Source organism: Macaca fascicularis, chromosome 2 (genome assembly GCF_037993035.2).
Source record: "Macaca fascicularis isolate 582-1 chromosome 2, T2T-MFA8v1.1".
Lineage (NCBI taxonomy): Eukaryota > Metazoa > Chordata > Mammalia > Primates > Cercopithecidae > Macaca > Macaca fascicularis.
Window position 1 is genome coordinate 168,834,293 of NC_088376.1, and position 13,817 is coordinate 168,848,109.

A 13,817-nucleotide genomic window follows, 5' to 3' on the forward strand; every position below is an offset into this window, starting at 1 on the left:
AGTAATGCTCTTCCCTGTCATTCCAGAATTATTTGGCAGTGGCAGTTTGGAAATCCTATCGGTCTTTCAAGACTTTTGTCTAAGTGAAGGATCCCCTAACCTAACAAAGTTTTAGAACAATTGGTCTAGATTTTCAAAAAGCAAGACAGCCAGAACATGTGGAAATAATTCAAGACCTGGGTTCGTTGTAGCTCACATTTCCAAATGTGAGCTTTTCAATTTCTGGGGAAAACATAAAAAAATGGAACCTCAAAACTTTACAAGAGCCCAGTGGAAGTGATAAAAATTCAAAGCAAAAAGTCCAAATGTTAATATAAAAAGGTTCTAGGGAGCATGGGGATACTCGTAAGAGTAGGGTTGGACTCTGTGTTCCCACCCATACTCTAACTAAAAAGAATCCTAAAAAGAAAGAATAGCTTGACAAAGTTAAAAAGAAAGACATTTGGGTTCTCTCCATCACAGCTACTATGCAAACCAATAGACCTGCAGAGTAACTGTCTTAGCAATTCAGTAACTCCAAAGTTTAATATAGATGGTAGTTGCTTTCAACGACTGCAGAGATAAATTGTGTGTGATGGTACACACCAATAGTCCCAGATACTCAGGAGGCTGAGGCGGGAAGACTGCTTGAGCCCAGGAGTTTCGAGGCCAACCTGGTACCCATCTCTTAAAAAAAAAAAAAAAAAAAAAAACTGAAGAGAATCAATTCTAAGATTCAGAGTCCAGTTAAAATCTTGTACTGCTCTATGTTAATGATCCACATTCATGAAAAGAGTGTTTGGGGCCAGGCATGGTGGCTCACGCCTGTAATTCCAGCACTTTGGGAGGTAAAGGTGGGAGGATCACTTGAGCCCAGGAGTTTGAGACCAGCCTGGACAACTTGGAAAGATGCCAGCTCTACAAAAACTTTAAAAATTAGCCAGGCATGGTGCTGCATACCTATAGTTCCAGCTACTTGGGAGGCTGAAGTGGGAAGATCACTTGAGCCCAGGAGGCAGAGGTTGCAGTGAGCGGAGATCACACCACTGTACTCCACCCCGGGCAACATAGCAGGACTCTGTCTCAAAAAAAAAAAAAAAAAAATGTGTTTGAGACAAAGAAGTAGTCCGTCATATTGACTTTGGAGCTAAGCTCTACCTTTAAGAATCAAGGAAGCTTTAGTTGTAAAGTATATTTCATAGTGATTATAACACAAAAATTTAAAGTAGAGGCACAAATGAAAGACGATTGTACTGGAATTAGATGATTTGGATCCAGTTTTGTTTCCTCTAAATGGCTGTGTGTCCTTCAACAAGTCAGTTAATTTCACAACCCTCTGTTTCTTTGACTTTAAAATAAAAATGATTTTTTCCTGCCTTCTGATGTAAACGTATGATGCATATGAGAGCTTTTCAGAAGAGGCAAAGTGTTACTTAATTAGAAAAATAAAAAATCCTCATCAATTATTACTTTTCGCCCCTAGTACCCAGGAGACACTGAGTTGCTGTGCTCTATTTCCTGTCTCTGAATAATACACGCTTGACATGTGTCCTTCCTCTTTGGAATTTAAACACCGGAACTACTTTATACTCCTTAGATTGCTCTTGAATGTTCTTCATAAAAGAATTTTCTTATTCCTTAACAATTTTTATAACAGTAAAAATGAAAATTCCTCACCTAACCAATCTTTATCCACTGCTAAAAAAAACCACAGAGGACTTCCTTGTCTCTAGGAGTTTCTTTCATTCACCTACTGCAGCTGCATAAAAGTTGTGAGAAAGGAAACTAAGAGTTAAGGGCATGTTTGAAAGCAACAGAATTAGAGGAAAAAAACCAAAGATAACACAAACCATCCTGTCAGGGAGCAAAGCAGTGTTCACCTCTACCCCCTTCCATCAAGAGAAAAAAGCAGAAGTCAAATAAAGGAATGGAAATGAAAGGGAAAGACAGAGAATATAAGAAGGATAAGCCTTAGTGTCAACGTGGATATGGAAGGCAAGCAATAGGGAAAATTCAAAGATAACCCTGGAGCAGCATGATCCCCACACTAGCAGCATGCAGATTATGTTCCCCCACCCTTCACCCCCGCCCCAGACATCCTGAATCAGAAACTCAGGCGATGGAGCCCAGCAATCTGTAACAAGCCCTGGTTCATGCTGAAGTTGAGAATCAATCCCCTAGAGAGGTGAGCCTGGGTAATTAGAAGGATGGCATCAGGTTGCTTTTGTTACATAACATTATTTTTAAAAATTCGACTACTAAGAATCTGTTTAGAAAAAGTAAATCAAAATTGTGGATCAAAGCTTGATTTTGTAGTGGATAAATTATATCACAGAAACTAATCACATGTAAGAGATAAGTTGAGTTTTCCAAATTACATAGGTCACAGGGCAAATGTATCCCTTCTGGTATTTAGCAGTACTGACTTGTATTATTTATATCTTCATGTATTAGCTTAACACTTTCCCCTTAGAATGTAAGCTCTGTGACAGCAGAAACACACACACACAGAGACATACATTTCACACATGTATATACACATGTATATCACACTTTCATATGCCCATTCATTTGGGGAATTTGCACATTCACCAGAAACCACCTGGTCTCCAAAAACCATTGAAATAAAATAAATAAAAGAAAATTTTAAAATGTGAACATGCTTTCCAGGAGAATTTAATTCAAGGGACTTATACACAGATACATTCTTTTCATAGCAAGACTTTTAAATTTGTTTTTTCTCTTTTTTATTTGCTAGAGAATACATTGTACGTATATCTGTCTTCACACTTTTGTGGGTTTTTTTACCCATAAAAGATAAGTGTTTTGGCGTTTTCTGAATCATATTATCAACAGCCCATTCATTGATGACTGTTTTTAGCCCATTGGTATCCTCTGCACATATGGTAATTTTGCTTATTGCTTTGAGAAGATCAGCTATTTCAGCCATGAATTCAATGTAAATAGACATAGTAACAATAGTAGCATAACAATGTTGGCGATTGGGCCATAATAGTCATACGAAGATAATGTGTTAATCCCCATATGGAGCTTGAACTATTAATTATATCAAGCCAGTGGGTGTAAAGGAACAAGTATAAGGTTTGGAGTGAGAAAGCCATGATATTACCACTTTCTGACTGAGTGACTTTGGGTAAGTTCTATAACCAAGCTGAGCCTCAGTTTTTCAGATCTGTAGTACTTACTTTACGTGATTGCTCTGTGAATTGAATAACATAATTTATGTGAAAACACTTAATTATGAATGCTGTAAAACTGTCAAAGCCATTAATATGTGTTATAGTAGCATCATACATTTTGCAGCATAATCCAGAGAACAAAGAATTGTTAACAGGGGAGAGGAAGATAATCTGGTTGGGCTAGTATTTTATACTCTCAGGTGTTACTGACTTCTTAGGTGACCTTCAAGATGTTAGTACAACTCTCTAATTGGAGATGCTATTTTCTGGGGATGTTAATATCCATTCTATTCACAAAATTGTAAGAAAAGTCAAGTAACATGTATGAAACGCTCCAAAGTTCTGCTTAAAACTAAAATATCTTAGTTGTCACTGAAACCACAGATATTTTGTGAATGCAGCATATTCCCAATAGGCAGTCCCTCTTAGCCTCGCAGTCCAAGCTGGCAACAGGATCACATCCCAGGGAATGAACAGAAAGGCTGGCAGGCAATCACACCACTGATATCTCAGGTGTGTGGGCCCCCCATTTTTTTGAGACAGAGTCTCACTATGTCCCCCAGGCTGGAGTGCAGTGGTGCCATCTCTGCTCACTGAAACCTCCACCTCCCGGATTCAAGTGATTCTCCTGCCTCAGCCTCCTGAGTAGCTGGGAGGGATTACAGGCACCCACCACCACACCCAGCTAATTTTTTTTGTATTTTTAGTAGAGATGGGGTTTCACCATGTTGGTCAGGCTGGTCTCAGCCTCCTGACCTCAGGTGATCCACCTGCCTCAGCCACCCAAAGTACAGGGATTACAGGCGTGAGCCACGGCACCCGACCACGTGGGTCCTCTTTTAAACAGACGTCTCTTGGTGGAGACTACACTCTGCAACCAGTAAAAGCTCCATATGATTCCATCTGAATGTACTTCCATTGTTAATCTGGAACGTACCCCATTTTCTGGTCCAGTCTCGATGTTCCCCATTCAGAGGACCTGCACTTTCAATTATTCCTTCTGCTCTCCTCACCAGTGGCCATCTTCCACTACCCACCTTCTCCTCTTTCTTCTCCTTCCTGCTGCCTGCTGTCTCATCAAGCACCCTGTCTTGGTTTTTTGACCCGTCACTATACTCACGAAAGAGGAAGGCATTGTACTAGGGCAAATGATGGGGAGGCAGAGAGAACAGGAGAGTTAGGTAGGAACAGTGCTTCTGAAAAATCTCCTGATAACAGCATTCATTGTCCTTTTCACAGCTCAGGAGAAGCCTTGGTTAAAATGAGGGGAAAAAAATCAGTAGAATAAGTGGGTTCTTGTTGAGCCCCCAGTGCAAGAGGTTCCTATTCAAAGTTGGGTGTCTTTACCCATTAGGATGGCTTTTACCTGAACTTTCTGAGCTTCAGGCAGAACGCTCTGCATCTTCTAACCTAAGCAGTATCGTTCTTCCTCTTTTTTTTTCACTTTTCAGTCATAGTAGATTAAGTGTCAGAGCTGGTTCATGAGAAGAAGGTGATGAGCAGGCATTGAAAAATTGAGAAAAATGTGTATTTTTACCATGCCCAACACCATTGGCAAGGCAGTAAAGGGCACTGCCTCCCCCTCAGTTTCCTCCCTTGCTGTTTGGTTTCTGTGCCTCCAGTGCTCCGTTGCGGGTTTCCTAGGAAATCCTCTGTGCTCTGTGCTGACATTGTATCCATAGGCCACTTCTTGCCATTCACATATGTAATTGAGAGAGTCGACTATACCCCAACTCTGAATTACATAGCTGCAATATAATCACTTGTTTTATTGATTATCTGAAATAATGTTTTAAAAATTCAGGATTGACTTCCATATGCCATGCAAGTCATTTCGCAGTTGGTTTCATTTATCCTTGGTTCCTTTGTGATAAATGGAACAGTTTAATTTTTCTTAAAATGACCACATGCTCTGTACTAAGTGCTTTATCTCTTCCATTTTCAAAACACCTTCACAAAACAGGTACTTACTAGATTATTCTCAAGTTATAGATAAGGAAACTGAGGCTTATAGAGGTTAAATGACAGGCCCAAGTCACTCAGCCAAGGAAATGGAATTCATATCTGACTCCTACATCTGTATAGGCCCAAAGGGATCATTTTAAAGTGAAGGAACTTATATGACCTTCCCCTTGATGTTATAATTCAAGTATCCACTTTTTGCTTTGTGTCCCCTTCTGACAAATCAGACTTCTCATTCCTAACCGTAGGCTTAAACCTGGAAAGCCATCTCTGACCATTTATCTTCACTTTTTGTTTCTTTACCTGGAGAGCAACAATCAACAGAACTCATCCATTTTTTGTATAATATCTAAAACCATTTTGGGATTGCTGTAAGTAATACACAAGAAAATCATGGGAAAAATTTTTTCTTAAAACACAATCATTCATTCCTGCTGAGTGACTGCGTTTCAAATTCATACAGAAGTGAAGGTTGTGAGCACCTCACTAATCTGAAAATATACCCCATTTAGTAAAACAGTTTCTGAAATACCTACACTCCACCATCACAGCACCTCAATAATTATAGACAGCACCTTCCTCTAAGGAGCTCCCAAGTACTTTGCAAACATTTCTGTTTATTAAATAACATACCATTGTTCTGTGGCAGGGAAGGGAACAGGATACTTTGTCTCATTTAAAATGTAGGACTGGTAATGCATTCAGTGACTAAGCAGGTTGCCCTCGGGTCATTCACTGACAAGGCCAGGACTAGAGTTCTCAGGGTTTGTGGTCCACCATGGACTGAGGACCGCTAAATCCACAAAGGACCATGTGGCAAGTGCCTGGTCCAACTCCTCACAAACGGAAAATGAAACAAACCCAGAGAGATGAAAACACTTAAAAAGCCCCGGATCACATGGGTAATTAATGGTAGAGCCAATACTACATGCACACAAACAGCATACCTATATATGCTATGGAGAGAAACATGACAACTGTGAAGAATCAATTTATAGACACATTAGAAGAGTGTGAAAATAAAAAGGCTTCATCAGTGACCTTGCCTCGAGGAAAAACACACAGAAGGTGAAAGTTTCAAACAGCAGAGCATTTTAACATAGATGAAGTTTCAACTTCCTAGCAGCCAAAATACCATCTGCAGTTTAAGGCACGTTTCCCATAAAAGGTGACAGGTAGACACATTTTAAATGATAGTTGGCCAGCCCATCATAGCCTCTATAAATTGTCTGAAAGCAGGAGGATAGCAAAGACCAGTTGACTTCCAAGCATGTTTACAGCTGACAGAAATGTTTCGGCTAAAAACATGCATGACTGTCTCTCTTAGGGAATGTCTTACTTCAAAAAAAAAAAAAAAAAAAGTACCAATGTAAACACTGTGCATAGACTGAAGTCTTCAGCAAATTGAGATTATTAGCAATGAGGCTTCCCTAAACTTTCCTGTTCTAATCTAAAAGTAGAATTCTCTTCTAACCCTGTGATCTTATGCATCATACTGTCTGGTCAGTGTGCTTCAAAACATATCTGTTTATGTTTGAAAACACAACAACAAAAAAAATTCCTGATGAAAAAAAGTTTAGTAAAATGGATCATGAACATACAGCACTTAATACCAACCCTGCTACATAGTCAGCACTCAATACATGGCGATTGTTTTCATTGCTGCTATTACCATGACACATCAAAGCTCTTCTGTTTCTTAATGGGGAAAAAAGGAAAAACAGCCAAGGCATATATTTTAAATGGAAGTTAGCTCAAATTTTAAAAGATTTCTTACCTTGATGCATAGTTCGAATGTTGCAGTGTTGCCCTAAGGAGTTTCAGAGGCTTTGGGTTTTAGTTTGGATCATGAAAGAATATATGGAAGAAGGACTTTTTTCTCTGAGGCAAGGGCCTATACTGGGCAATCAGGAATGAAGTGAGAGATCGACCAAATACGCAGTTCATCTCACCTGTCAGGAGCAGAGCTCAGACCAAACAGCACAAAGAAAATAAGTCTTTAAGTAATTTTCTTAAAGAGATGCCACAGGCCCATGTACTTTAAGAATACCTCATGTGGTCATTAAGTGACTGAGTATTATTACTTACCTTACTGTTTGTAACAAACTTGATCATTTGGTTTCTAAGCCAAACCAAAGCAGTAAAATGAGGAGAAACAAGGGTTTCTGCCAACAGGCTGAGAGCAAAGGAGGATGCAGGAAAACTATTTTAAAAATTGACCCAAGAGTTCAAAATGCATATGGAAGCATTTAATGGGGGTGGGAGGTATCCTTGTAATAAGAATACCATGCATGTATTCCCACACTGCTCTTGGTGGTCTGCAAAGTGATTTCATATGTATTTTATGTCAACACCAGCACAATGAGGTAAGTAGGACTATATACCTCAGAGGCATTTGGTGATTTGTCAGAGTGGTGTGTAGAGTGTTGGTGCCCAGATTTGAATAGGACCATTTGAGTCTGATATCATCATGTTGCCCACTGCCTACTCAGCCTCTACACCCGATGAGGCCAGCCTGCAGCTCAGTACAGTCAATAGAGAATAGACAATTAACCCTTAAGTTACATGTTAGGAAGATTTCTGTCTAAAGTAGATAAACTTGAAAGTATAACTCTTCAAAATGACTTGTTCCTATGTTGGCAAATATTTTCAAAACTCGCAATCAACACATAGATGTATTTATAAGACAGACTACTAGAAGTGGGGATTTTCCCCAAGGAACCAAGCTATAGTGACCAATATCCTTAGTTCTCAAGGATTCTAGAGCACCCCATGTCTCCAGAGGTCTTTCTTCTCTTTTATTTCTTATATTTGTTTGATAATGTTAATGGGAAACACTAAATCCCCTAATCAGGACACTGAAAGTGACCCCCTTGAAAAGTAGCCCTCCCTTTTCCACAGAGTGACTTTGAAGACTTTTAGTGGGGAATATCTGGTAGCTTTCCAAGAAAGCCATTTTATGGCATAGGGAAATGGAAAACAAAACTGTCCCGGCATCCCCATAAAGCAAAATTTCTCTGCACATGAGAGGCTAGCAGGACCTGGACTTTTCAATCAAGGATGATCCATTAAGCAATCAGATTTTATTTTTTAATTGTTTTGTTTTTCTTTTTTGTTGTCTTGTTTTTCTCTCCTTCGTTCTCCATCCCTTGCTATATCTCGCTCTGTCCTGCTTGCTGTCTCTTCCTACATCAACAGGTGAGAAGCCCCACCAATGCAGCATCTGTTGGCGCTCCTTCTCCTTAAAGGATTACCTTATCAAGCACATGGTGACACACACAGGAGTGAGGGCATACCAGTGTAGTATCTGCAACAAGCGCTTCACCCAGAAGAGCTCCCTCAACGTGCACATGCGCCTCCACCGGGGAGAGAAGTCCTACGAGTGCTACATCTGCAAAAAGAAGTTCTCTCACAAGACCCTCCTGGAGCGACACGTGGCCCTGCACAGTGCCAGCAATGGGACCCCCCCTGCAGGCACACCCCCAGGTGCCCGCGCTGGCCCCCCAGGCGTGGTGGCCTGCACGGAGGGGACCACTTACGTCTGCTCCGTCTGCCCAGCAAAGTTTGACCAAATCGAGCAGTTCAACGACCACATGAGGATGCATGTGTCTGACGGATAAGTAGTATCTTTCTCTCTTTCTTATGAACAAAACAAAACAACAACAAAAAGCAAACAAACAAAAAAGCTATGGCACTAGAATTTAAGAAATGTTTTGGTTTCATTTTTACTTTCTGTTTTTGTTTTTGTTTCGTTTCCTTTTGTACTACATGAAGAACTGTTTTTTGCCTGCTGGTACATTACATTTCCGGAGGCTTGGGTGAATAATAGTTTTCCCAGTCTCCCTCGGATGGTGGCCTTAAGGCCTGGTAGTGCTTCAAGAGGTCCACTGGTTGGATCTCTAGCTACTGGCCTCTAAATACAACCCTTCTTTACAAAAAAATCTTTTAAAAAAAAGTAAAAAAAAAAAAAAAAAAAATTTCCACTTGTGAAGAGCACTACAAAAAATATATAACAAAATCTAAAAGGCCTACTGTCTTTAAGTACACCGCTTGCAGTGTTTCAGTGGACATTTTCACAATTCTGGCCGCTTGGACTTCACAGTAACCAGTTAAAACTGTGGAATATCACTTCTGGTTGAAAACCCAGAGGAAAGGCCCTGCTGTTTTCCACCTACCACGTTGTCTGATTTCATAAAAGGGCTGTGGGGGTGGGAAGGGCAGTGGGTTCGGTGGTGTGGGAAAGAAAGACGAATGGCAGGCTTCTCCCCCAGATTCTGCCCGGGTCCACACACCCTGGCCCACCTTCTCCATATCCCCCTCTTGCAGCAGAAGCCAGGAAGACTTGGACAAGCAACAAGCAACAGTGGCTATCGTATTTATTCAGTGTCTTCGCTGAGCCACAGCCTCAGCACAATCAAGAGGGACTTTCATGAAAGGCAGGAATGCGGATAAAACAAAGATATCAGAAATGTGCACCTATGTTTCTAGGTACAAGAGAAGGATTATTTCCAACAATCTTTGCAAAAAAAAAAAAAAGTGTCAGGATATATTCTTGTGGAAGAGAAAAAGAAAGAGAAATGGAGGGTGGGGGGGAACAATAAAAAGTTCTTGAGGCTTTTTTAATTCAAAATTTTATAGAGGGGCAAAAGTGACGTTTACCAGATAGAATGCTGATTTTTTTAATATATTTACAACAGTATTTGTGTAAAAAAAAAAACAAAAAAAGTGAAATTGTTAAAAGTAATTTTTTTTCATTTTGGTTTTGCATACACTGCCACCAATTCCTTCTCTTTTATTTTATTTCACACACATATATATATTTTTTGGTAAGTCAAGACTGTTAAGGTTAGCGATACTGCTTCCAGATAGAAAGAATAAAAGGCAACTATAGTTATATTTGAAAGAGAGGAAGGATATTTTCTTCATATTTTTTTTAATGTTTCTTAATTTTTATTATTTTAAGTATTGCCTGGGTTGATGAGGGCCTCTGTGGCCAGCCCATCCCTGCTGTAATTTGAATTGCTGCTTTGTATTTTGATATGTAGTTCTTTGACTTTAGCAAGCTTAAGTTGCCCCACTGAATAATTTTTTTCAACTGATCCATCTAGAATTCTGTTCTTTTTCATGGAAGAGACTTTATCTTTCAGAGATTGCTTGCTTCTCCAAAATTTCATTGAGATCTTACAATTCTAGAATTTCTATTGACTTTACTTTTTTTCTTGGTGAAACACTAGTGGTCTAGAAGTCTTGATAAATGGGATCTTTTCTTTTGTGATCAGCCAGGAAGAGGAGTTCACAAAACTCTGCCATAGCTCCTCACCCTTCCCAACAGCAAAGAGCATCATTATGAGAAGCCTGTTACAGTTCAAGATGCATTGATGCCAAAATCACTTTTTTCCTTTCAAATATCACCTTCTGACTATTTCCACCATGGTTAAGAGGGCTAAATAAGATGATCATTCTTCAGATGACTAATTAACCCTTGCTTCTTAGAGAGGGTTTAGGGAAATTTAAAAATTCCCAGATGCCAACATCCACCACTCAAAAGACCACCAATCTATTGCATCATACCAGATGCCACTCTCTCTTCCTAGTTGGGATTTCTCTCCTCGGTCCTGATCAAGGTATTATAATAGAGATATTTTCATTATAGACAGTGTCCTGAAGGGATTCCAGCTCAAATTTAGGATTTCTTAAACCTAGCTAAAACTCCCAAAGTGATTTCATTGCTGGGCATATTTTAACACACTTAGGGGAAAGCAAATCTTTAAACAAAGCAAAACACCAAACTACAGTTTTAAAAAGAAGAAAGGAGAGAGTATTTTAGTTTCAAAATTACATTACATTTTAATTTAATTTTCCTTCTAATTTTCCTGTCAGCATTTTATTTACAAAAACTGTGCAGCAAACGAGGGAAAATCTTCCAACACAAACAACTCTGTAATGACTAAATTGGTTTTATTCATATATTTCAGACATTTGGTTAACTTGGATCTTTTTCATAAGTTCTTTGTGACGCTTAGTAAGGTTAGTGTAACTGAAGTGTTTGTGAGTTTGATTTGGTCCCACAGTGCTTAATTCAGTGGATATTTTGCTAGAAGTTTTAATGTACATTTGGGTGGTTAACTGACTATTGAGTATAACCTATTGTGATTTCTAAGAGGAGTCCTACCAAGAACTGTGTGTCCAAAACTGACCTGTTTTAACAGTTAGTAAGGAACAGCTTCCAAAATAAAGTAAGTTCATTTTTCTATTGCTAATTTTGCTTTTTAAAATATCAGTGTTGTAAAACTAATATTTCCACTTACCACCAATAGAGGGAGCATTAGTTAATTAACTATGTCATGGAATTGTTTTGATATTTTGGAAAACAAGTGATTCCACCCATAAAATAAAAAGAGAAGATTGACCTTAAGAAAAAAAACTCAAAGCTAGAAGATAATGACATGAAATCACTCAATACATGTTACAAATGAAAGAAGGCCAAAAGCCACTTTAAAATATGTTTAACTGTTTAACAGTAGTAGACTTGAAAGTGTCTTTGTTCAAATTTAGCAAAGTAGGAAGAATTTTCACTAATACCTCCTGAAAAGTTGATCTTAGGTGCCATTATGGGCCACATGTAGCTTTCTGTTTCTCAAATCTGAGATAGACCCATTTGCCTTAATGCTGATTTGCCATGTAAAATGCTAAGCAATTGGGTTAGAATCCACCTTTTCTTTTGGTAGAACATGTAGAGAAAAAAGCTGCAGGTGACTTGAAACCCTGAGGAGACTATCATCCTTTCCCTGTAAAGGAAGTGTCTCTTTAAAAAAAGGGGGGGGAGAGGGGGTGGAGGATCCCTAAAGAATTCTTAATGAGGTGATATAATCATTGTAGTCCATGACAAAATGGACCAGCCAGGTTTGCATAGCAGTAGACATATTCCTACTGTATGTTTATCCTTCCCAAACATGTCACATTGTAAAATAGTTGACAAATTATTTTGTGGAAAGAGGAAGAAGCTGGATTGGAGTGGGAGATCTAATCTGGAGGAGCAAAGAGGTAGTTGTTTATTGCTATGTTCCTGGCCCATCAAATGGCCACTTTCCAAAGTGACATTTTAGGAAATAAACCAATCTGGACCTGTTTCAAAAGGATGGAGATGCTTTCAGATTGTCAGTTCTCACTTTTAAGTTAAACAATCACAAATATCTTTAGAAATAGGGAAAGACATTTGCTTCAAAATGAGAGAATGAGTGTGGATATTTTTAATTTTTTTTGTTTCAAGTCCTACAGTCATCTTACATTTGGAACTTCATGGTAGGGTGATATCAGTGCTAAAAAAAAATTTCTTTCTAGTAGCCAGGAAACAGATAGATAAGATAAAAGCAAATGTTCCAGATTTAAGACTTCTTAGGATGAGTACAAGGAAGAAGAACTAGTATGGAAAGGACACTTTTTAGCAATTTATAATTTTATAATGGAATTTGCCAAACAAGGGAAAGGAAAAAAAGTCAAAGGGGAATTTTTATCTCAAGATATTTAGATATGGTTATAAAAAATAATATTTTCTAGCACTAAAAACATTGGTATTATCTCAGCATCATAGGCAATTTTTCCTTATTAAATGCCAACATTTGTACAAAAAAGGCCCCCAACTGTGTGAAATATAATCCTGAAAAAGAAAATAATTGGAATACATGGATCTGATAGAACTCTACACAGGGGGAAAACTGAGAAACAAGCTAAGCAAAAAAAAAAAAAAAAAAAAAAAAATCTGAAATGAAAATCTCTGTATCAAAATGGTTTCCTGTATATTTTAATTGAGTGGTAAACTTTAGCTCCTAATAACAGTCTTATAGACTGTTCTCTTCCCAAATTCCTAATGCTTTGAATCCATTTGTGCCATGATTAAGTGTGCTGGATAGTTTCCTGCTCATATTCTAGCCTCAGTTCATTCCTAGTCATCTTAGAGGTCACAGTAGCTCTTGGCCTTAGAAAGACTTGGGTTTGCTGTATTTAAAAGTCATAAGAGTTTTATTTTGCATCACCAAAATATTCTATAAGGTCCAAAAATACTCTTTTTCAACCCATGAACGGTAAGAATTTGTGAATTCTGAAAATGAAAAGAGAAAATTTTCCTCCAGGTATGTTTGTTTCATATTCAATCCTAAAGCCTTGAGCTATATGTACTTCCCTCACACAAGCACACCAGCTGTCTGTGCTCTGCCCGTGCCCAAAACTCGTTTTCTCTCAGCACAGAAATCAGAAATGCCGTATGCCCCTTATAAAACCCCTACGATTCCTGAGAAAACATAGTAAAAGCTTATGTCACTTCCTTGTTGGGGCTCCTCCATAATGCTCCCAACACCTGTGACCCCTAGGAAAACAGGGAGCAAGGTAGATCTGGCCAGGAGTCACAGGATATACACCCATTCTGGAGCTTTCCTCTGTTGTTCTAGAAGATGTTATTTGGTTAGTTGGGGCTGGGAGCAGGGGATATATGTTTCTGCGGAAAAGGTATCAGATAATCAAATCAGGTCTGCCTCTGCTATAGCCAGTGTGCTGCTACATCAAAAGGGAACAAAAGGAAGGTGCAACTAAGAGCAGACACAACCCGAGATGCCCTTGAGATTTAGGAGAACAGGAGGGTGCCCTTTCTTTTGTGACCTGACTCTTAAAAGAAATCTTCTA

The 13,817-nt window shown here is 38.8% G+C and overlaps 1 protein-coding gene across 50 annotated transcripts in view; it reads left to right on the plus strand.

Annotated features, from left to right (window-relative positions):
* The window catches only part of ZBTB20 (zinc finger and BTB domain containing 20), an 813,376-nt gene extending 800,565 nt beyond the window's left edge, over positions 1-12,811 (plus strand). For all 50 annotated transcript variants that reach the window (XM_074033403.1, XM_074033406.1, XM_074033411.1 and 47 more), the window contains one exon: positions 8,340-12,811. In XM_074033403.1, coding sequence (XP_073889504.1) covers positions 8,340-8,761 — 422 coding nt within the window. In that variant the 3' untranslated portion in view covers positions 8,762-12,811. The remainder of the gene's footprint in view (positions 1-8,339) is intronic.
* Positions 12,812-13,817: the final 1,006 nt, after the last annotated feature.